At 44.7% G+C, this 23,030-nt stretch overlaps 1 protein-coding gene across 3 annotated transcripts in view; it reads right to left on the reverse strand.

The window, feature by feature from the left end:
- The window catches only part of HMGXB3 (HMG-box containing 3), a 1,885,602-nt gene that overhangs the window by 1,727,721 nt on the left and 134,851 nt on the right, over positions 1-23,030 (reverse strand). For all 3 annotated transcript variants that reach the window (XM_069654075.1, XM_069654073.1, XM_069654076.1), the window contains one exon: positions 10,774-10,948. In XM_069654075.1, coding sequence (XP_069510176.1) covers positions 10,774-10,948 — 175 coding nt within the window. The remainder of the gene's footprint in view (positions 1-10,773; positions 10,949-23,030) is intronic.

Below are 23,030 nucleotides of genomic sequence, written 5' to 3' on the forward strand. Positions count from 1 at the left end.
TTGGATGGGCCAATACCAAGATCAAATACTTGGGGGTGTATTTAACTAAACACAGAGGAAATCTGCCAGGCGAACTATCCGCCGATATTGCAAAAGATTAAATCGAAGCTGATTGACTGGGGTCTGCTTACTATTTTGGTGGTTGGGAAGGGTGAACGCCTTAAGAATGGCGGTTCTATCAAAGCTGCTGTATCTATTTGCTGCTTTGCCAGTGCAGATACCCTGTGCCTTCTTTAGAGCCTTGCAGAAGATCACCAATAGTTTCATCTGGAAACACAAGCACCCAAGAATCTCTGCATACCTCATGAAAACGTCAACCTCTCGTGGAGGTATGGGAGAGCCGGATTTTAGGGCATACTATATAGCGGCTCAAATTAGAATCCTCAGAGATTGGCAAAAGGATGACAGGGATAAAATATGGCGGGGGATTGATAGGGTGGTGGTTGCAGGTCGCTTAGAGGAAATGTTATGGAAACCTAGAACAGACAGAACCCCCCAAATGTAAAGTAAAATTACATCAACGGTGGGTCAGGCCTGGGACGCCGCAGTGACATGGGCTAGAGTTACTACGTTCCCATCCCCATATACCCCACTCTTTGACAACCCCCAGTTCACCCGGGATGTGGTGGCTTGGTCTTTGACCGGTGGTATCAAGGGGGATGTCGTAGAGCACGAGACATGTATGAAGGAGGCAAGAACAAAGAATTTGAGCGCTGTAAAATGGAGTTTGGGCTAGACGAGACGCATAGGTATGGCTACATTCAGCTGCGACACTGGCTATCCCATCCAGAACAGAAAAAAGCAGGATCGTGGCCCCTGACCGCTTTTGAAAAGTTTCTAGATACCCACTCTAGCGACAAAGGCCTGATCACCTCCATATACAAATATATTAAGGAAGGGGAAAATACACCAAACAGATTCTATATGAGCAAATGGGAGGCAGACATGGGATCGAACATGGGAGATCAGGAATGGCAAAAGCTCTGGAGTCAGATTCCCAAACTCACTAGATCTTTATAAGTCCGGGAAACATGGCTAAAAATAATGTTTCAATAGCACTTGACCCCGGTCAGACTACATAAAATGTACCCAAATTCCTTCCCAAAGTGCTGGAGAGAATATGGAGGGGAGGGTACGTGGGCCCACATCTGATGGGAGTGCCCGAAGCTAGAGTCAAGCCATAACCCAAGTCATGGGGAAGGTGGGTGGGGAAAATAGGGGACGGGATATGCTATTCATGTACAGGACGCTGGTTGAAATACCTACACAATCTCTCCGTAAAATATATGTCTTAATGATGATGTCGGCGGTGATGGTGGTGGCTCGTAGATGGAATTCGAATTCATCCCCTCCCCCCCCCCCAAAGACCATGAGTGGGTTGCTAAAATGTGGTCGGTAGTGGCTATGGAATGGCTCACGCATTCAATACAAGGGGACCACTTGAAATTTACAACAGACTGGTCCACTCTGCTAGCATTCCTCGGTGGAGGAACAAATAGAGCATGGTGCCCCAAGGCGATAACCCTCCTGGGAATCGTCGACCCGCAAGAGGAATCTGACCCACGTTAGGGAAAAGTCAGTGATGAATGGCTTGCTCAATTTGGAAAATAAGGGGGGAGTCTAAGGCCCCAAAGTGGCATATGGGTCACGATGCATAACAAGAAAGACATATCAAGCTCCAGGATCGGAGGGTGGGGGGGGAGGGGGTTCTTTTCTTTTCTGTTCCTAAGGTTGATTGTTATCGTTTACCTTCACAAAAATGCCAATAAAAACATGTTGAATAAAAAAAATTAACAACTAAAGCTGTTGGGTGAGGGGCTATATGGGTGATAGCACACTCCTCACAACTCATGATCTAGGGGAAGGTCATCCTCTAATAAAAATCCTGTGGTTGGCCCAGTCGGGCCGCACTATCCTAAGTAGACCTGTACAATCACTAAACATCCTTTCCCAACTGAGGCTCCAAAAACAGTCGCACCATTCTGAGGTACGCATTGCATCAGGGCATGAATTGGAGGAATAGGAGCTTCATATTGTAGGAGCGTCAAGAAGACTACAAGTACCCTGATGAAGATATGTGCCGTCACACAGGTGACGTTTACAGGCCTGTACACTCCCATTGACGATGAGATTGAGAACAACCTTGCATGAATGGGGATGGCATGCACATCTCCTGGGATTAATGGAGTTACAGTTAATAGACTGTGAACATGACAGCATTACAGGGAGTGTAAGGGACAAATGTGAAGACAGCCTCTGGATACATGAGTGGGAGGAGAAATTCGAATGGGAATCCTTTGGACATGCACTTAAAAGCCTCCGTCTCAGAATGTTTTCTAGCAGGGACAACCCTGAACAGTCAGGGACAGTGGAAGGTGTGACTCTGGCATATGCAAAGTGATTATTTCCAGGCTTTTCCTTCCTGGCACAAGGCTTTTCTGCTAATAAGGATGATTGGATACGCACAGATGGTGGGGCTCAAGGTGATGGTCCAGTTTTGCTTGGTCTTGCCTTAGAACTGACCCTAGATGCATTGATTTGATTGAAGGGGGCTCATTAAAGTAGTTGGGCCTGAACAGTCCGGGACAGTGGAAGGTGTGACTCTGGCATATGCAAAGTGATTATTTCCAGGCTTTTCCTTCCTGGCACAAGGCTTTTCTGCTAATAAGGATGATTGGATACGCACAGATGGTGGGGCTCAAGGTGAAGGTCCAGTTTTGCTTGGTCTTGCCTTAGAACTGACCCTAGATGCATTGATTTGATTGAAGGGGGCTCATTAAAGTAGTTGGGCTCTCCTTTGCCACAATCAAATGTCTCCAGGTGCAGGGTTAAAAAAAAAAGAAAGAATCTGTTTTGTTAGCCACCTTGCAGAGACCTTTTATTTCACAGTGTTTGCTTCAAATGGAAACACAAATGGAGGTTAAACAAGACTTAATACTCGAATCTCTGGTTAATTCCCTAATCATTCATCATTTATTTATTTATTGTTGATGTATATGTTGCTAACTGTGAACACAGTCCCTTTGTAGCACCCATAGAGGAGGGGAAGGGTTGGGTAGGGGGCTGATTTTGGGCGCTTTGGAATATTAAAATCATGCATGTGCTCAACAGAGAGGGAGTGGAGAAATACAAGCATAAAATAAAACATTTCAACAAGACTACCAAGAAAGAAGCATTAAACGTGCAGTGCAACATTCCAGAGGGGAGTGGGAGTACAGGCAGGAGGCCAGCCTATTTATTTATTGGATATTTAGAAGGCGCTTATACATGAAGACAGTGTTTCAAAGCAAAAGGCAAGGGAACAAGGGAGCAAATAAACATTGGAAATTGAGAATGAATAAATAGAAACAAAAAAAGTGGTCCTACTAGGCCTTGTGACATTCATAGCACGGGCAGAGACGTTCCAAGCTAAAAGGGGAGGTCTACCGCCCAAAAGGTAAGTGCAGGGGGGGAGGCAAACCACCAAACAGGTGGGTGTGGGCCCAGAGGGCAGTGCAGGGGCGGGTGCTGGTGGCAATTGGGTAAGTCTGGATCCTATTGGACTCTTGAGGGACCAGGCTACCAATCTCTGCGACAGAGGGGATGGCTAGCATGGGAGGGGGAGATGAAAAGAGGAGAAGAGCAGGGTCCGAGTTGTTCGTGAAACTTGAGGTGGACATTTTCAAGACAGAGAGAGGGGTGAATGTTCCTTAGAAGGGAGCCAGCTGAGGAGTGAGATCTGCCTCCCAGCTCTCTGCCTGGAGAAGCGTTTGACCAGCAGAGAGTTTGAGCAGGAGGATCGAAGGGATCTGGAAGGAGTGTATTAAGCCTGGGGAGAAACCTTTTTTGAAGATGAGAATCTTGAGATTTTGTTTCTGAAATTCAAGTGGTTTGCTCCTGCTCAGAGCGATGTAGAGAGTTTGTTCCAAAAGTTGGCCACAGCAGTATCTAGGGATGGCCATTGAGTTTGGTTTTCTTCACTCGCCTTTTCGAAATCAGCAGGGAACAGGCATATCTTTTGAGCAGAGTTGGGAAGTACCTAGTTACCTTTTGCTGGACGTACATGAGGCCTGTGCTCTAACAAGGGCGGGATGGTTGATTCAGAGTTTTGAATGAGGTCTAGACATCTATGGGGAGCAAGTGAAACAATTTTGAGACAGTCGTAATGTGGCTTCTCAGTCTCAATCCAAGGATAAATCTTGCCACCTTGTTTTGGATGACCTGCAGTTGATGTACGAAACTCTCAAGGTGTCCAAGACATGAGCTGTTTCTTAGTCCACTACAGATGGATTAGAGTTCTTTTTCACCTTTACTTTATGCAACATGTGGAGGATGGGGGGAGACAGTGTTTCGGCAGACGAAGTTGGAAGTGCTATTTCTTGGTCACATCCATGATTTGTGGGGCAAAGGAAAGAGTGGAATGGAAGGTAACTCGCTAGCACCAGTTGTCTAGCACCGGGGAGAAGTTTAGGCAAGGAGCCCTTACATGTAGGCCAGAAGAAATGCAGAGATGATTTCCGTTTTGGTTGTTTTGAAACATACAGTCCTAAATGAAGACGCTAGTGTCAAGGATGGTGTCACTGCCAGTCTGAATATAATCGGTGTGTCATGAGCATGTGTTTGTAAAAAGCATGAGAAGGGAGAATATTGGTGAGGGATTGAAAGAACATGGTAAAGAGCCAGGTATATAGAATGGAACCTTGAGTGGCTCCAAGGTTGGAGGTCCTTAGCTCGCAAGGAAAGAAATAGACCTGACCTGATATATTACAGAGGAGATCATACTAAGGGCACTAGCACTGAAAGCAAAGGAACATTTAGGGAGTAAGGTAGGTGTGAATCAAGGGGCCGAAGGCGGTTGACTACTTTAAGTAACCCAAGGGGACTCTGGTGAAGCGATTGGAGAAGCTCTTTGTGCATCAAGATAAGGGCCAACTATGTTCCTCTAGATGACCAGAACCAGGTATGTTAGTCATGGAGCAAGTTGTTAGATTCACTAATGTCAAGCAGTAGAACATTAGCCACCGTCCCAATGAAAGGTGTGCAAATGATGCCATGGAAACTGTTAGGAAAGGTTTTCTTTGTGCACCTTTCCCTCCATAGATTCCTATGAGACCTCTAGTCTTTTTGCTTATTTTTAAACCTGCCTTACATTTGGAGGTCTGTAAAGATTCTGCTTCACTTCCTTTGCCCATTTTAATCATCCATATGGGGAAATTGACTGGTCCCCAAGACGGTCAGTACTGAGAGACGTTGTCTCTCTTTTGGAATTCTTGTATTTTTACAATGGCACACATCAAGTTACGGTGAAGTGCAGTTAGGATACTTATTTTACCTGATGGCTTTTAGGTTACTTCGACAATGTGCCTAAGGCAAGCTGGTGGCAGCGGTGTGATTTTTACGTTTGTGATATTTTTCTCGTGCACTCTTGCATTATCATGAATGGCTACTGTAGGTGGCTAGCACCCTAAAATGGCAGTGCTACGAGATTTTAGCTTGTTCTTTGGCCACATTGTCCTTTGGCCTTCTTCCTGTCGTGTACGGTCAGGAAAAGCCCTATATGGTAACCTCTTTCTCTGTGAAAGCTACTGATTTGTATATGTGAGCCAGGAGGAGGAGGCTGGAATCGTCTGGTCCCAGTCGACATCCTCTGGTGCCCAAAAGTCTGTTTCCGGACGGATGTGATGTCCAGGATTGGACAATTCTGGGCTGTATGAATGTTGCAGATCCTTACCATTGGTGGGCTAGATCCAAGTGAGAATCTTGGAAAAGAGGAGGGTTCCTGCAGTTATTCAAACAGATCATAATTGAAACCAAGACTTCTACGAAGAAGAGCAGCCCGCTGACAACCCGAGGACAGACACTGCAGCTTACCAGCATTGACTCCAGTGATTGGCCCAGTAAGGCCCTGCTCCTCTGCCCGATCTCAGAAGACCCCCCATCCCTGCTTCGACCCTTGGACTGGTGGGAACAACCGGTCTCGACTCTTGCTAGTGGATCAATGCCTTCAAATCCTTCTGGAGTGTCCCTGGAACACCTAGTGGACTCACCAGCTCCTACAAGGGGAGCTGAGCTACGGCTAGGGTCTGTGTTCACTTCTAGAGAATCACGCGGCGATAGCAGACCATGGTAACCTCTGCTGGACCCATCCTTCTGCAATCCGTTAAAGGATCCTGAAGGGTCTGCACCTCCAGGGTCTGCATCTTGTCTTCATTTGGGGGTCTTCAAGAAGTTGCCTGGAACTGTCTGCAGGGAAGCACAACTAAAAGTGACCTCTGCACCCATGACCTCTTGACTCCCTTCACCCAAACTAAAGACAGAAGATTGGAGTCCCAGGGAATACCAGAAGACTTGCACTGTCACCTGGAAGAATCAGAGTCAGGAGGGTGTGACGGATCTGGACTATTCGTCCCTTCTCCCCAGTGGGGAACCACCTCCTTTGAAGCTATGGAGGTGAGCCCACTAAGCAAGACCCTTGGAAAGGGGTCTATGAAGGTGTGACCTCACTGGGAGTGACTCCCCTCCCGGGGACACAGACCTCCATTCCATAAAGGAACTCCCGGACCAGAACACCTTGCCCGCCTACATGGGAATCGGAAAGACTGTTTTGATGCCACCAAATAGGCACATTTCTTCAATCCATATGGCTTCAGGTAATGCTGGATCTCACCTGAATGCCACAGTCAAAGAAAAATGGTACACCCCTTTTGTTTGTCACGATGTACAAAAAAACAAAAAACCTTGAAAGGGGAGAATCCTATGCAGAGGCAAGCCTCTGATGGGAAGATGTCCTGGAGAGGCAGAGTCACGATAGACCGTGGAGCCAGTGGTAGCGTCGACAGCCAAGGTCAGGAAGGAGACCGGGACGATAAAGCAACCATCTCACCTGGTGGTATGACCACACAGAAGCCTTGGTGGGCCTGGGGCCAGTTAAATGATGCAGACACCAGACTACAGCTGAGATGAAATCCCTGTGCTCCGCACAAGAAGTGCATTAGCTGCCAAGCCGCCCAGCTGAAGGGAAAGGAAACGAACTCTCTGAAAAGTTGACACCGTGCAGAGAGGGGAACAGAGACTTTAATATTCGAGGCTGGAAAGGCTACAAGGGTTATGGGAACCAGACAAACCAGAAAAGAGACAAGGAAAGCATACCAAGAGGGTCAGAGGGCTTTGGGGAGCCCTAGGAAACCAAAAGGCATCGACACTTGAGGCTGGAGAAGCCACCAGGGTTAAAGGATCCCAGAAAACCCAAACGGGCAGATGCCATACCAAAGCCCTGCTAAAGCAACCCTGATAGAAGGCCAGAGGACTTGGGGAGTCCTGGAAGCAAACACACAGTGAACAGAACTGGGAGGAGAGAACTTGGAGGGTTCAGTGTTTGAAAACAAGACAAGGACACAGTTAAAGCATCAAATGGGAAATGGTGGAGTTGTGTAAGGAAACTCTTGTCTTTCCTGAGGAAAATAAAACCATATGAAGTATATGTAAAGACTTGAAATTGGGTTAACAGGACTAGCAGAGAGGCTGGGGATTGTACTGCAAGAAATTAATGACCTTTGACACTTTTTGATGAACTTTTAAAATCTTCCTCTTGGAGAAGAGGCCCAAGCATTGGGCCAGGCAGAAGTCCGAGACGGAGACTGTTGCACTGGCCTCCATTTTGTTAACTTTTCTTAAGTGGTAGGGCCAGTTAGCAGAATGGGATTTGGACCAATGACTCTTCTTTTGGGACATTTGACAAGCACCATTAGTTTAATTTTGTTAGGTAGGTAGCTTAGTGGTAGGACTAGATGGGTGTTTCCTTTTATTTAAATAAAACACCTTTAACATGGCACATCTTAGTCCAAATCCTCCTTCTGGTTCACCACATAGGTATGCAAACATACCGGTTTCTGTCCTCGCTTGTCTTCTAGAGGGTCACATTCGGTGTAGACCCCTTGTCCATAAACTCCCTCTGGTCTGGCCTTTGGTAGTCGAACCGGGGTCAAGTATACCGTCATAAGACTTACCTTTTGTACAGGATAGACTGGGGTACCTTCCTTATTTGAAGTAACTACTTACCTTAAATATCTTTTCAATCGCCACCACAGCCCACGCATCCATTCTGAAATACCTTCCGTGGAGAAACCATAGTGGAACTTGTTTGGGAATAAGACAACAAACATCTTAGGGCTGGAGTTCATAAAACAGGATACTTGATTGTGATTATTCTCTCTAATCCAACTGTTTTTCTTGCATATAATCACTTACCTGTTGACTACTGGTATGCGATATTTCTAAAGGTGATTATATATAAATATATATATACACATACACACTTTTTAGAGTTTTTTTAGTATAATACTTATCTGTGATTTGTTTATGCTTAGTGTGTTTAGAAAGGCCAAACAAATAATTTTATTTTCATATACTTACTAACTTGTTCTGTTTGGACTCATTGTAGCCCTAGAGTACTCTCACATTTTTCCTAAGACTAAGCCTTGACTGCTCTACCACTCTACCTTGATTGGGTTTTGGCTACCCTCTCAGTGTCTTCCCCATTTGCCATAAATAGGGTGGCTTCCTAAAATCCTCCCCCAGGGGCCGATTTTGGAAATCCATTTTAACAGAAACTCTTTGTGGGCTAGGAGGTAATCAATATCAGAGCCAGCACAGGAGGCTGAGATTTTACAGGTTTGGCCAAACAGGTAGTGAGCAATTGGTGATACGTCCAGGGAAGTGGAGTGGTAGGTTTATGTATTTAAACCGTGCAACTGAGCGGAGTAAACTGCTTGTCAGTGTGGAATTCAACAGTAGAAATAAGCACTTATGGTCAGATTATATAAAAAGGTAGGGTTTTACGACTGTAGGATAGGAAAACTGAGTCGAGGGGAGGGTTCCAAAGGCAGGGCACAAGCACAGAGAACCAATGATCCGCTCTAGTGCTACATCCTCAGGAGGAAAAATGACAACAGAAGACTGTTTTGAGAAAGTGATTATAAAGTGTTCAAACTGATGGACCTTATCAGCCAGATACTGTGGGGACAAGCCCATGGACACATTTGAAGACCATACACAGCAGTTTAGAGTAAGTGCTCTGACAGATACGGCGTCACTGGTCTATGGCCAGAGGTGGAGGATTTAGGGGTATTATATATGAAGTGAACTGCAGCAATCTGTACCAGCTGGAGGTACAGAATGCTGGAACGGAAGGCCGAGTTAGTATAATGAAGTCTGGAATTAACGAGAGTGCCAACTACCACAGCAAAATCTTTATTCTAAAGAAGGCATCCATCACAACTTCACTAACTTGATAGTTTAGGCTTAAATCAGATTGGCAGATGCAACCAAGATTTTTTACTTTCTGGACATAAGACGGGAGGAAGAAGGAGGCAAAATGTTTTGGAGCTCCCGGGAAAAATCTCTAACCAGATGTCTAGGTCTAAGCAAAAATACTTTAACGTATGTCTGTCAGGTTAGGGCCATCCACTCGTTCACTTAACCCAGAAGAGAAGGCAAACCCCATATACCATCTTTGGTGTCTGAAATTGGTACAGTTGCCAATGAAACCAGATGTGCTGAGACGAAATTATTGAGTGTAGAACATCCAGAATGGGCCTGGTTGAACGGCTAAACACTTATACACAGTGAGGCACAGGCACTCGGGAACAGAGGTGTGGATTTGTTTTTTGGGGGGCATCAGACCAAATATTAAAATCCCCAACAATGAGGATCTTGTTGGAGACAAAGTGAATGTTAGCAATGTAATCAGGTCCTTCTTTGGAAAACAGGATCAGGTCCCCCAGGGGGTCTGCATATAGTGACAGTAGTGGGGTTGCGATCCAACAGCCGTTTCCAGGCAACTCTTTAGAAGGAAATAATATTAATCATAGGAATCTTAGTAGTGGCACTATATGCAGGGGAAAGCAGGACAATTTCACCATCAGCTTCATTAGATTGTCATTAGGTCAGTTGCACACATGAATTGTATAACCATAAGGAAGAAGAGTGTAAACCAGTCATGTAAATGCTAGTTAAGCTAGTTTCAGTTAACCCGCAGAGTTATAGAGTTCTTCATACAGGTATTTTTTAAACCTGTTGAGGAGGAGAGCAGTATTTAGAGAAGGTATGAAAAACGGGCATTAGTAAGAAAAAAGCAGTCTGCTGGTCCTTGCAGCTGTGGCCATGATGGGGCATAGCGTCCCTTTAAGCACAGCACACAAGTCAATGTAGACGGTTAGATGCACTTAAGGGACTGCTCAACTCCAGAGCTGCTGTAAGAAGGGGAAGCCAGCGTAGATAGAATGAGGATGAAGTGGAGCAAAGGTCTTCAGGTACAGTGGGGTCTGCAAGGAGGGTGCCACAGACTTTGTGTGGGTGGGGGCAAGGTCTTCTACCATCTTTAGAAAGATTACTTCTGAAGTCTGCCTTTTTAAACGTATATATGGACAGTTTGTAGCACAACATAAAAGATCAAATGTTTCTTAAAAGGCAGGAATTTGCTACAAAACAATCATAAATAATGTATATAAGATTTTCTATACATGCTGATGTACACTAGACATATGCTCATCATTATCACTATTCTTGAGATATGATTTAATTATTTCTCAAAAACATCTAATGCCCGTTCTTTATATTCCTCAACAGACCACAGTGTGGTTATCCCATGCATGGGTACAATACACTGCTTCCTGGAAAAGCTCTAGGGCTGTAAAACCACTATGGCGTTTACTGGCACAGTACAAAACATAACATAATACAGGACAACAGCTCCCAACTGGAGCAGAATGATGACCCTAAAGCAAAGCCACTCACAGGGTCCTGTCCCTCCTTCTCCAATTTGGCCTTCTCCAGATAGTAGCTCTTCTCTGCCACACTCAGCAACCTCCAGCTCTCGCTAATCTTCTTGTTGATCTCCGACTGGGGTAAATTGGGTAGATCCTGCTGTACTTTGAGGTAAATATCATAGTAATAGAGCAGGTATGCCGATCTGAAACAGAAAGTGGTTGCTATGAAATATCTACCTAATACAAAGGGAATTCACAAGATGATTGAGGGCATGAAGAGATGTGCATAGGCATGCAATGAGAACTAAATTACCTCTCTATGACAGTCCAGGATTAACAAAGACTTTTTTTTAACAAACTGTTTAATACTGGTGTGCAGCCTGTTTCTATGCTTTCACAATTGTGGCAGATCTCCAAATTGGGGCAAAGGGAGATTAAAGTGATTTTCCTAAATGAGACAATTTTGCTCAATTTCGGATGCCAAGAATAGATCATAGGTCAGATGAAACATGTGAACCATGAGACCTCAAATACTCTCCTAACGAAAGTCAAGTTGTACTCTCCAGCAGGACTTGTTTAGAAATTCCATACCCCAAAATCCACCAACAACACCTCTTGCTCCTGCATGCCTCCCAGAGCTAACTAGCTTCATTTAGATGAACAGTAAATAGCTCACCTGGCTTTCAGAGGTATATCCACTTGAGGGACAGCGTGTTAAAATGGATTTTCAAAACTAGCCATAATGGAGAGTTCTGAGAAGCCACACTACTTACTGAATAGGGTAACTGACACTTAGGTCTACCCGAAATCATTCAAGGTAGTGCAGCAGAGCAGTGAGGCAAGACCTCACGAGATATGGGGGTGGTGTAAAGGCACAGTGAGCTACGCACAAAGCACTCAAATAAATCAAATTAGACAAAAGAACAAAAATAAATTCATGAGATCTTCTTAAAGCCCTATAGTTAAGGTGAAGCTTGTGTACATGGGCTTTTCCCAAAGTTCTATTGCTAATAACTTGCTCGCTGGACGGATTTGGATACAATTTGCCCCCCAAAAGGTTTGTCATGGGACCCCCTCCCCAAAAGTAAATGTTGGTTAAACGGTGTTAAAAGATAAAAAAAGTTATTAGGAAAACAACAAAAAATACACTTTTCAGCCTACTCCCATTAATTTTTCCATAGCATTGAAACCACTACACTGATTTGGACCAAATAAGAAAGAACTTGGTTAAAAGCTTCACAATAATTTTGTGGGTTATTAAAATATTCGACAGAGAAGGGGGTGCCCCCTGCTCCCAAACACATTCATCTCCCAAGGTGCGTTGCAGCAGAGAGGCTTTTCAGAAAAGAAAATTGCGCCATTTTTGCTTTTGATCGATGCAAATGATTCCTGCAGTAATATTGAGGGAAACCAAAAGTGAAAAGTCCTCAAAATGCTATCTGGAGGAGGACAAAAGATGCAGTTGCATCAGGCTACAGGTGGTGAGGGATAAATATGCAGTGGGGGATGGTCTGCTGAGTCAGTTACAGGTAGAAACATTTCAGTTTATGGGGGACACCGGGGGAATCTCAGGAGATTTCTGCAAGACCTGATCGGAAAATAAACTGGGTCACATGAACCGAAGAGCGATGGGGGTAATGAGAGAGGGTCCGGGAGGAAAAAGCTATTGAGGGATGTGGGGGGTTGGAGAAAAGAGGGGCACACATGTCAAGTGCCTGTGAAGACAGGGAAGTGTTTTTAAATTTCTAGCATTATCAGGAAATTATCAAAGGAATAGAGAGACAAAACATTTTACATCTGCAGTGATCACATCCACTAGTCAGGGGGAAATGGGTCTTTGGGGAAAAATTAATGGTGCTACACCTATTGGTGCAGCAAGTACAGTGGCCACCGCTGTAGGCCATAGCTAGAGGGCAATGAAGAAACTGTCCTTACTTTTTTTTGCAGATCATGCCATGCCTAAAATCATGAAAAAGTGGCTGGCCATTAAAAGGTTTGTAGCCAAGAAAGGTGGAAATAATGTTCAGGGTCTGCTGACCATTTATCGTACCAGTATTATCCTGGGTACACTCTATGGATTGGAGGCACTTTCTGAACGCTATGTGGTATGGTTGGAAAGGATGGAAGGAAAAATAATCTGCTCTATGCTGGGTATCGTAGCACGGTACCGGTGGAAGCGCTAAGGTGTGAACTGGGGCTACCATCAATAAGATCATTGTGGGTCTTACAACGTTGCAAGTTCTTTCTGCAAATGCTGGTTTTGGGCCATGATACTAGTACCCTTCTTGGACGTATAGCTCATAATATGAAGGAGGGGGAATTGCAATGCCTTTTTTCAAGCATTACAAAAATCTGCCCTATTGCATTTAGGGAATAGTGCCCTGTCCGTGGAACGGATGTCGGACACAGTGAATGCATTTGCACTGTTGAAAACAAACTAGAGAGTGGGACAGAGCAGATAATATGGCAAAACTGCAAGGAAAGAAAAGATTCCATCGGTACTGTCAGCAAGATTTTCTGTTTGAATCTCCCTGCACCTACTTCACTAAACTGTGTGCGGGTAATCTGAGAAGGTTCATTACATATTTGAGATTTAACATGCTTCCAACCCTTGAATATACTGTGAGCTGGACCAAAATCTCCTATGATGAAATATTGTGTCGTATATATGCCACACATCAGTTGAAACCAGCCGGCATGTACTAACTTCCTGCCCAAATTTAAAGCAGCAATATCATAGGGGTCTCGGGGGTTGAGTGACTGTAAGGAAGGCATGGTATCAAAGTAAGAGACACAAGTGATCACAGTTAAAGGGTATTTATTGAGGGTGTGACAAACGCTCATCTAAACCTAAATCTAAGATGGGAGCAAGCTATGACCATCAAATAATAATAATAATAATAATAATAATAATAATAATAATAATAATAATAATAATAATAATAATAATAATACAGTCCTAGTGAACTGGATTTGGGGATTCCACTTCAGGATGATCCAGAAGTGGGAGGTCCTTTCGTCTGCTAACGGTTTTCATAACTGCATGGGGCTATTTGGGCTTCCCCTGAGTCTCCTCAAGCAAAGCCAACCATCCTTTCTGCCTTCTTGGCCGAGGAATACCAAGCGCTTGGGAAAACCTTTACAGAAAAAATGTCTGCCAGAAAGTTACAAGGCCTTTCAGAAACCCCATATCACCCCAATGATCAGCAGAACGGTGGATCCCGAATTAAGGCTCTTTACAGAGCTTTTCTGGATATACATTCACAGAGGTAAAGAAGTTTCAGACTTCAGAGTTCCAATCGTTTGGCAAGTAGGAGCAACTCAAGTCAGGCCTTTTAAAAGCAACACTGGTTGTACAGTTCATGGAGTCAGCGGTGCATCACAGACAAGAGCAGGGAAGCTTCACGGGGCAGACGTCAAGCCTCAGGCCCGAATGTGGGCCAAGATGTTTAGTTTGGACATCCACGAAGAGATCCTTTATTTTCCTTTCTATTGGTTGGGTGAAATGGTTTAATTCCGCTATCGATAAAGAACTAACCAAAGAAAGACTGGCTCCCAGATGGCCAAGACCCTGGTTATTTAAGGGATGAAAGTCTCCTCAGCCCAATTAATAGATTATTTGCTTCGGCTCATTCCGACATCCTAGGAGTTTCGAGGACAAGCACCAGATCAACCTAATCGGTCTCCTTTGCTGCGTAGAAAAAGCAGCAGCACATTGATCCAATGCTCCTCAACTTTCACTTCTGAGTAGATACACCAACATGGAGGTTTGACCTCACGACTCTCCGATGGGAGGCAATATCTTCTTACATGGACCCTTACATCTGGTCTGTGGCCAGCTGGGTTATCCCGCGTCTCCCTGACTGACCTTCTATTCCTCCTCGAATTCAGATTGAATAGTGTGAAGCTGCATAGCGAGCTGGGCTCTACATCCCTGGAAAGCAAGCTGCAAAAGGAGCTGGGTGCAGTAACCATAAGGCAAGCTGCAAAGGACAGAGCAAGCTGGGCGTACTATCTCTGATGAAGAGTATACCAGGCACTATCTCTGTAGGCACCCTGCCAGAGTTCAAGTCAAAAGATAGCGGAGTGTTATGCCCTTGGTACAGAGTGGGAAGCATGCTGGGCACTAGAACACTTTGAGGATAGGACGCGTGTTGGGTGGTACGGCCCTAAGATTGATAGGAACGCTAGAGGGGTAGCCAGCACTGGCATGGACACCACACACAACTGTGCACAAAAACCCGGACCACATTTATTTACAGGATAGCATACATAGAGCTTGGTGAGTAAAGCGTGTAAAGAATGACTGGTAATTAAGGCCCAATTTTCCTAAGCTGGTAGAAACAATGGGTTTGTCTAGATCTGGACTCAAAAATGCTTGTTGCAGGAAAACTGAATGATTATGCCTTCCATAATTCATAACATTTTCGAACACAGTCCTTCCATACTTGCTCTGAGTAGCATTCATACGTTCCTATTAATTTAGGCATTATCCAATTGCCATTATTCACACATGTATGCATGAATGCAGCAATTGCATTAGCATATTGTTAATCAACCAACTGTGTTCATATATGTGATCTGAGATGCAAAAACAGATTAGTTCATTCAAACATAAGTGAAAATCTCACCATCTCTGAAGTCCTATGCAGTTATCAGATGCCACAACCTAGCCAGGCTACAATCTGAAAGATGGTGGAAGGAAACCGCAGGTAAATGGGCCTTCTTCACGCATCTTGATTCTGAAACAAAGTACCAGTACACATCTGATTGGCTCCATATCTACAGCACTTTAGGAAGGAACTGAAGACCCTCCTCTTCAAAGATTGCCTCACCACCTGTTGACACGCCGACAGCACTTCTCAATCTACTCACTGGCCTCTACTCCCTTCAACTGCTCTCCCTGTCTTGCGCCTTCTCTATGTTCCACCTTTTTTGTAGAGTGCTTCCTGCTGGGTTACCACTAAATTAATCCTGCACATACAGAATTAAATACTTTTTTTCTCAGTATTTGATATAGCATAGCTCTAGCTCCAAGCAATATATGTGATGAATCATGGGAATTTGTCCCTTTTCCCCAAGGGGGAGCACCCCAACTGTGAGGCTAGAGATGTGAGCCCGCTCTGCAATACCCTCCCTAGGAGTAAAGGCAAGTGGGCCCTCAACGGGATAGACTTCCCCCATTGGGGACAAGGACTCCTGTTCCTGTGAGGCACTCCCTAGAGGACCTTCCAAAATAACATCTTCAAGCTTTCCTGGTAAAAATATATGTGAAGAGACAACCAGTATGTGTTACTGCCAATAGGGAATAGAAGAGTTCCCTTTAAGTCCCATTCCACTGGGACCACAAAGACGTATGGAGGTGAAGAGAGTCCACAAGGGAAAGAGGAGAAGGATAACAGGCTTACACAGTGGAAGCCTGATGGCTGTGTAAGTCCAAAAAGGGGAGGAGCCTGAAGACAAAAAGAGAGCCTACGAGTTTCAAAAAGTGCTTGAGCACCAACTCCTGTGAAAAACCTGAAGGTGTTTCACGACTCAGTCTCCGGGGATCCCTTATTCAGGTGGCCAAGGGAGGGGCATCGCTATTGGATCCAGACCCTGCGAGGGAGGATCACCTAGTTAGAGGGTCCTTGGGGAGTGGGGAGTAGACACTGGGAGGAGAGACATGGTATCGCCCATTTCCTGACAGTTATTCACCCCCATATTCCCTATACCTTTATGGGATACTGCAATTCCCATAACTCCCTTCTTTTCCTAATCAGCCCAACAACGGAGACGAAGAAGAGGAAGACTGAGATTGGAAAGATTACCACTAGTAACATGTACTGGCCCTGTCCCACTAATAAAGTCATGCAAGGTCAGGCACTCGGTCACAATCATACACACCTGAAACTCATGGACCGTTTTTCAAACTATAAAAAGGTGGAGCACGTACAGACACAAGGAGGAAGACTGTGCCGAGAAGGAAGGCAGCTGGATGGCTAGACGGAGGAGCAGCTGAGAGAGAGCTGCTGAGAACCAGGCCAGGGAAAACGGGACGCAGAGACGCTGACAGGTTGTGAGTTGAGGCAGGAGAAAGCGTGGCGAGGGAGCCGTGTCTCCAAAAAGCCAGAAGAGTTTGGAGAAGGCATCTGAGGGGCTGGCTAGTGCCTTTCCTCCATGCACCAGCAAACTGCTTGTATCCCCCCCAGGGCCGTGAGGCCGGCCGGGAATGTCTGAGGGGCAGGTGGGCAAGACTCTGACCTCAAGGAGTTGAAAACTGAATGGCGCGTGAAAGCAATCCCAGCCGGTGAGTTCAAAGAAACTGAGAGCCCGGTTTGTGATACGCGTGATTGTGAAAGCTACAGTGTTACACGCAAGGCTATGTGTTGAAGGATAAAGACACTGGGCCTCATTACAACCCAGGCGGTAAGTTCCCTACTTTACCACCATGGTGTAAACTCTGTTTACACCATGGTGGATGGCGGATTTACCGTCCCATTCCAAGGTGAGTGGGGCGGTAAATCCCCATTCCCCATTTACCCTTCCCCATTCCCATTTTTGCCCCATAGGGCATAATGGGAGTGGGGAAGGCGCTAATTACGGCACCGTAATTTACGGTGCCGTAATTAGCACCAAGGCGGGTTAGCGGCTTGCATTTTAACGCCTGCTAAAAGCAGGCGTTAAAATGGTAATCAGGCGTTAAGGGTTAACGGCGCCGACGGCGCCGTTAAACCCTTAACGCCTGGGTTGTAATGAGGCCCACTGAATTGAAAGCTTGGAAGTATTTAGCCGGCGAGGGAGCCGATGAGAAACAAAGTAACGGAGCAGTGCCGTGTGAGAAGGCACGTTGTTCAATGCTTCATGAAAGATAAAAGGACAGTGAATCATGAAAGTCAAATGTGTTAAAAGCCATTGAAGGGAAGGGCATGAGGGAAAGAGCGTGCAGAGATCCCGAAAGGCTGATGTGAAAGTGAATGGACATTTTTGTGAAACTAGGAATAGAGTGGCAGAGGGCCCGTTCTGCGAAACTAAGTGCAAGAGGCACGTATATTAAAAACAAACCCTGTCAGAGTGGTCACGAATAGGGAGAGAATGCTATGCGGTTGCGAAGGTCTCTGGCAAGGCGAGAATAATAAGGATCTTGCTGTCTGAGTGGTCACGCATGGGGGTGATAATACTATGCGATTGCGAAGGTCTCAGATAAGTAAACACTGTGAAAGAAAATTACACCCCCCCAACCCCCACCCCGCCCGACGAGGTCCGAAAAATGGAGCCGTTTAGCTGGAAAGTCTTTCAGACATGTTAGTGTTTGAAGACAGGCAAGGGCAGCCTGTGAAGCTCTGAGAAGCAGAGTGGTTTGAAGCCGGGTGAGGGAAGCCTGAAAGAATCCCTTGAAGAGAAATGTGATGATGCATATTGAACGAACATTGAAATAGGTGAGGAAAGCCTAACAGATGTATGGGAGATCTTCGAAACGTACATACTACCCACCTTGAAGGAACTTTGTAAGAACCCCCATCGAACTGAACTTGGTGAACCCCTTTCATTGCCATTCTGACATTCTTTTAATACACTTTATTTTCATCCATTTTCCCACACTTCGTTATTGTGAAACGTGACACAGACTTTATCCTTTGTTTGACTTGGACCATTTTATTTTACTTTGATGAGCAAGACTACTCCCATTACAGAATTAGGGCCGGTTAGGAACTCTCCAACCCCAGTCAAACTTAATATAGGTGCTGAAACGTGTACCTTTTGTGTCTGTGTCCTTGCTTGTGATACCATGGCCTGCCTCATACTCCGGAGAGGAGAAGCAGAGGCAAGCCGCACCGCGTCCTGCAATCGTGGGAGAACCAGAAGTACCAGACACGCTACAGTCGGTAACGAGAGAGCCAGGAGAAGTGGAGCTGAGAGAGAAAGAGAGAAAGGGGGAAGAGGTGGAGAGAGAGAGAGAGAGAGAGAGAGAGAGAGAGAGAGAGAGAGAGAGAGCGAGCCCGGGAATGGTAGCTTGATCACAGGAGATTCATGGTGGTCCAAGGGTCCTCCCAACAACACCAAAATAATTCTGCCATGGCAGACATGGGACAAACCGATTTACGATATTCCATACAGCCATCCAAGAGGACCCGACGGAAGAGGTGCTGGCGAAAAGCCAAGTTACAGGAAGACCGGAAGCCCTGGCGACGTTAGCCCAACGAACGGAAGGTAATAGGGACAACAGGAGACCCGGGGAAAAGAATGAGAATCATTACTGGAATGCTCATACTCATCACAGTCAAGAGAAAGATAATATTACGATACCAGAAAGAAGAGTGAATGAGAATCATAATTGCCCTGTTAATATAAGTCTTAAGTCAAAAGAAAAGTATTGTAAAACCAGTACAAAGAGTAATGAAGGAGAAGTATTTTGGGAGTGACCCAATTCGTACCAGTCTAGATCAAGAAGGGCTAATCAAAATAGAGGACCAATTTATAACAGACAGACCTGGACATAGTAATTGTATATAAAGTCAAAGAGCAGGAAGAAACCAGACTATGAAATGTTCAGGAGAATAATAAATAGCCTGGAATGAAAAGATACACCTCGGACAAGTTTACTGGGGGAAGAGCAAACAATTACTCTTTGTAGAGGAAACCAAGAGAAGAAACAAAAGCTCAAGAACACAGTGAATTAACTGTACAAACTAAACAAAGCAGCCATTAGACCATCAAAAGATCAACCATTGAAAAGCAGTTGGTGAGAAACCCACAAACATCAGAATAAGGGAGACATTCTACTGACTTTGAATTATTACGATCGTGGTAGGAACAGAGACTGTTAGAGTTGGACGGTGGACAGTTTCATCTCTACACATTCCCTGGCAAGTACCCTAGCTAGTTTAGTTAGGTAGGGAAGCCTTGTAGGATATGGAAAGATATGCTGCATTCATTTTCTTTAATAAACTCACCAGTGAAATGTCAAATCAGAGTCTGTGTCCTCTTTCTGACCTACCACAAATAGAGTGCTAGACTCAGGGATCTACAAATGCTTTGTATCAATTTCTCAATTGTAATCTCACTCTCTCTGGACCTGTAAACCACTACTACTGATCTACCAAAAAAAGAATCAAAGGGCCTACACTCTCACCCACAATGTAGATACTGTGCATCAGTGATATCTCTTACAAGGGCTACACATCTCACCTGACGTGGCAGATCTTGCAGCGCAGAAATATGCCAGCTAAACTGTTGTCGTTGGTAGAGACTCCCTACCAGGACAACACAGCAGTGGTTCGGTATGGCTTGGCAGGTGATATGACTCCACATTTTACAGTGTCCAAGGAGGTTAGGCAGGGGTGTGTACTTGCACCCCTGCTGTTCATAATCTTTATGGATGAGGTTGTTAGGACCCTACTTGTGAAATTTCTAGACGACCCCAGGTTGGGTTCAGACAAACTACTGGCACTTTGCCGATGATGCAGTTTTACGATCTACCGCCCCACGGGGGATTAAGGTGGCCCTGGCTTCATTCGTGAGGAGATGTACCAATTTTGGACTCACCCTCCACACAGGAAAACCCAAATCAATGGTCTTTAGAACCAAATTTGCCAAACAACAGTGGATTATGGTTAGTGTTGGGGGAATAGTGTTCATAGAACCAAATTTGCCAAACAACAGTGGATTATGGTTAGTGTTGGGGGAATAGTGTTCAAGTAGGTGAAATTCTGTGACTACTTGGGGGATAGATTTAATGAAAATGGTTTCTGGTCCTCCCAAGTGGACTAGGCATGTACAAACCTGTCCAAATACAATGGTGGGATACTGCGATTCCATGCTCTTCATAGTAGGAGAGCTACCGCCCCTGTAATCGTAATATATAAGAAGAGGGCTGTGATATCTGCCTCCTATAAGGCAGAAATCTGGGGTTATGTAAGTACCCTGAACTTGATTATCGCAGATAACATATTCCTGAAGAAACTGTATTTGCTAACTTGAGGGTCCCCTAATGCTGTAATTCATTTGGAGGTTGGTTTGGCTTCTATTGCCAATGAGATCTGAAACCAGCACTCTTTTGGTTAAGGGGTTGGAGATATTTTGTGACGCTGTCACTCACTTGCTTGGAGGGAAGAGCCAATAAAGGCTACTGACATGAGGCTCCTCACATGAAGAAATTCTTGTCTAGTCTGAACGAGCAAGATCTTTGCACCCATCCTGACCTTATTAATACTGCAACATTAATTAGGGTCAAGAGAAATATGGTTTCCCGTAGATGAGAAACTATGATCAGTGACTGCCACAACTGAGGTTGGGAGACAAATACTAAGAGAGGAAGTTCGAATTCGGATTCGAGGCATACCTAGATCACAGTTCATTCATCAGGCATGGTGCAAAAGGCCTAAGATTTGATGTATTAGTATTGCATTTAAGGGAACCTTTCCCTCTTAAATTGCTAAAGCTGTGGTCCTAATGGTATAACCATTCCATACAGGTGTAATAAAAATGCAAGTTCAGCATGGTATGATGGAACACACTTATCAGCTGCGAGTGTAGCACTGTAAAAGGGGAGGTGGCTCTTTTTGATATATGTGAAATTTAAGGCTTAATACAGCTAATCCATAAATGCTGGGGCACAGGTAAGTAGAATTATGCATAGTGGTAGAATGAAACAGTGTAAATAGGCCCTAAAAGCTCGCTTCTGCTTTAAACGTATGCAAGCATTTTGTTAGCGGCAAAGGCCGCCAAAGCTGGTGAATTAGTGCAGAGTTTGTGATCCCATGCCAACACTGCAGGAAGAACACAGTGGTTGCTATTTTTCGAGGTCAACAGATTAGAGCTAACAGGTTCCGCCAGCAAGTAACGAATACATGACCATTTTAGAACTCTAAGTGCAGCTATGCAAGAGATACAGACACTCGGTTCTATGTCATTTCATCGCCAGGCATTTCACAGCCTGCATTTTAAATGTGCAAAGAATAACAAAGAAGTTAATGGAATTTTTGTCTTGGGGGGCGGGTCCCTCCAACCTCCCCTCCCCTACCTATTTTTAACTATACCCAACCCCCCCAATCCCTTATATGCCCTTTCCCACCCCACCAAAATAAATTCGATTAACTTTTTCATTATTCTTTACATGTTTAAAATGCAGGCTTTGAAATGTCTGGCGATGAAAGGACGTCGTACCAGACACTCCAGGTTAAGAGGACAACCCAGGTTAAAAAGCAGAAGACTGGCTGGACAGAGTATTGGCATGGGTGCCCACCTGGCTTTCTGGGTTGTTTTGAGTCAGTGTCCCTGTGTTAGTGCTGATTCTTATCACCTTCTGCATTTTTTAGAACATTTTTAAAGTATATTTTAACAAACAAAAAGGATATTTGATGCTACCCATGAGTGTTGACAAAGGTAATTTTGAAATGAGGAGCGGGAAGAAAATAATGGGGGAAGTAAGGGGGAGGGTCCCGATGGATGGGTTTTTACACAGCCTGCTGATATCGGGAATTACAAGAAATTCTGGATACAATGGATGGGACAGGGTGTGTATGGGTTGCAGAAGATTTGAATGTTTGGGAAGAGGCATGACACGGTTGGAGAAAATGGTGGTCGGTCAAAATCTCGAAAAAAGAATCTCGACTAACAATAAGGTCGAAAAAAAAGACAGATTTTTTTTTTCGGTTTTATGACCATAAACCGAAGAAAATATGGATACATAAAGATGAAGTCGCTAAAAAGGAACAGGAGGCCAGAAAGATTTTATTTTTAATAAATGAAGAAAAGAGGGGAATAATGTAATAAAAATGCATGTTCAGCGCTGTATGATGGACCGCACTTATGACACTTATCAGCTGCGCGAGAGCACTGTAAAAGGTGAGGGGGCTCTTTTTTGATATATGTGAAATTAAAGGCTTAATAAAACAAACCTAAAAATGCTGGGGCAGTTAAGTATAATTATTTATAGTGATAGAATGAAACGCAGTAAATAGGCCCTAAAAGCTTGCTTTTGCTTTAAACATGTGCAAGCATTTTGTTCGCAGCAAAGGCCACTGCAGCTGGTGAATTAGTGCAGAGTTTGTGATCCCAGACCAGCACTGCGGGAAGAACACAGTGGTTATTTTTCAAGATGAACAGATTAGACCTCACAGGCTCTGCCAGCAAGTATTGAATACATGACCATTTAATAATTCAAAATTATTTATGGAATACGATTTTCTAATGGAGCCGGCAAGAACCACAGCAGTTTCAAATCGCTCCATAGAACGTTTTCCCTCGGAAAAGGGTTAGAGTGCCTCTGATATGCAACATTTGTGCAGCAGTATGTCCGTGGCC

This window comes from Ambystoma mexicanum, chromosome 3q, assembly GCF_040938575.1.
Source record: "Ambystoma mexicanum isolate Mex_15411 chromosome 3q, UKY_AmexF1_1, whole genome shotgun sequence".
NCBI classification, from domain to species: Eukaryota; Metazoa; Chordata; class Amphibia; order Caudata; family Ambystomatidae; genus Ambystoma; species Ambystoma mexicanum.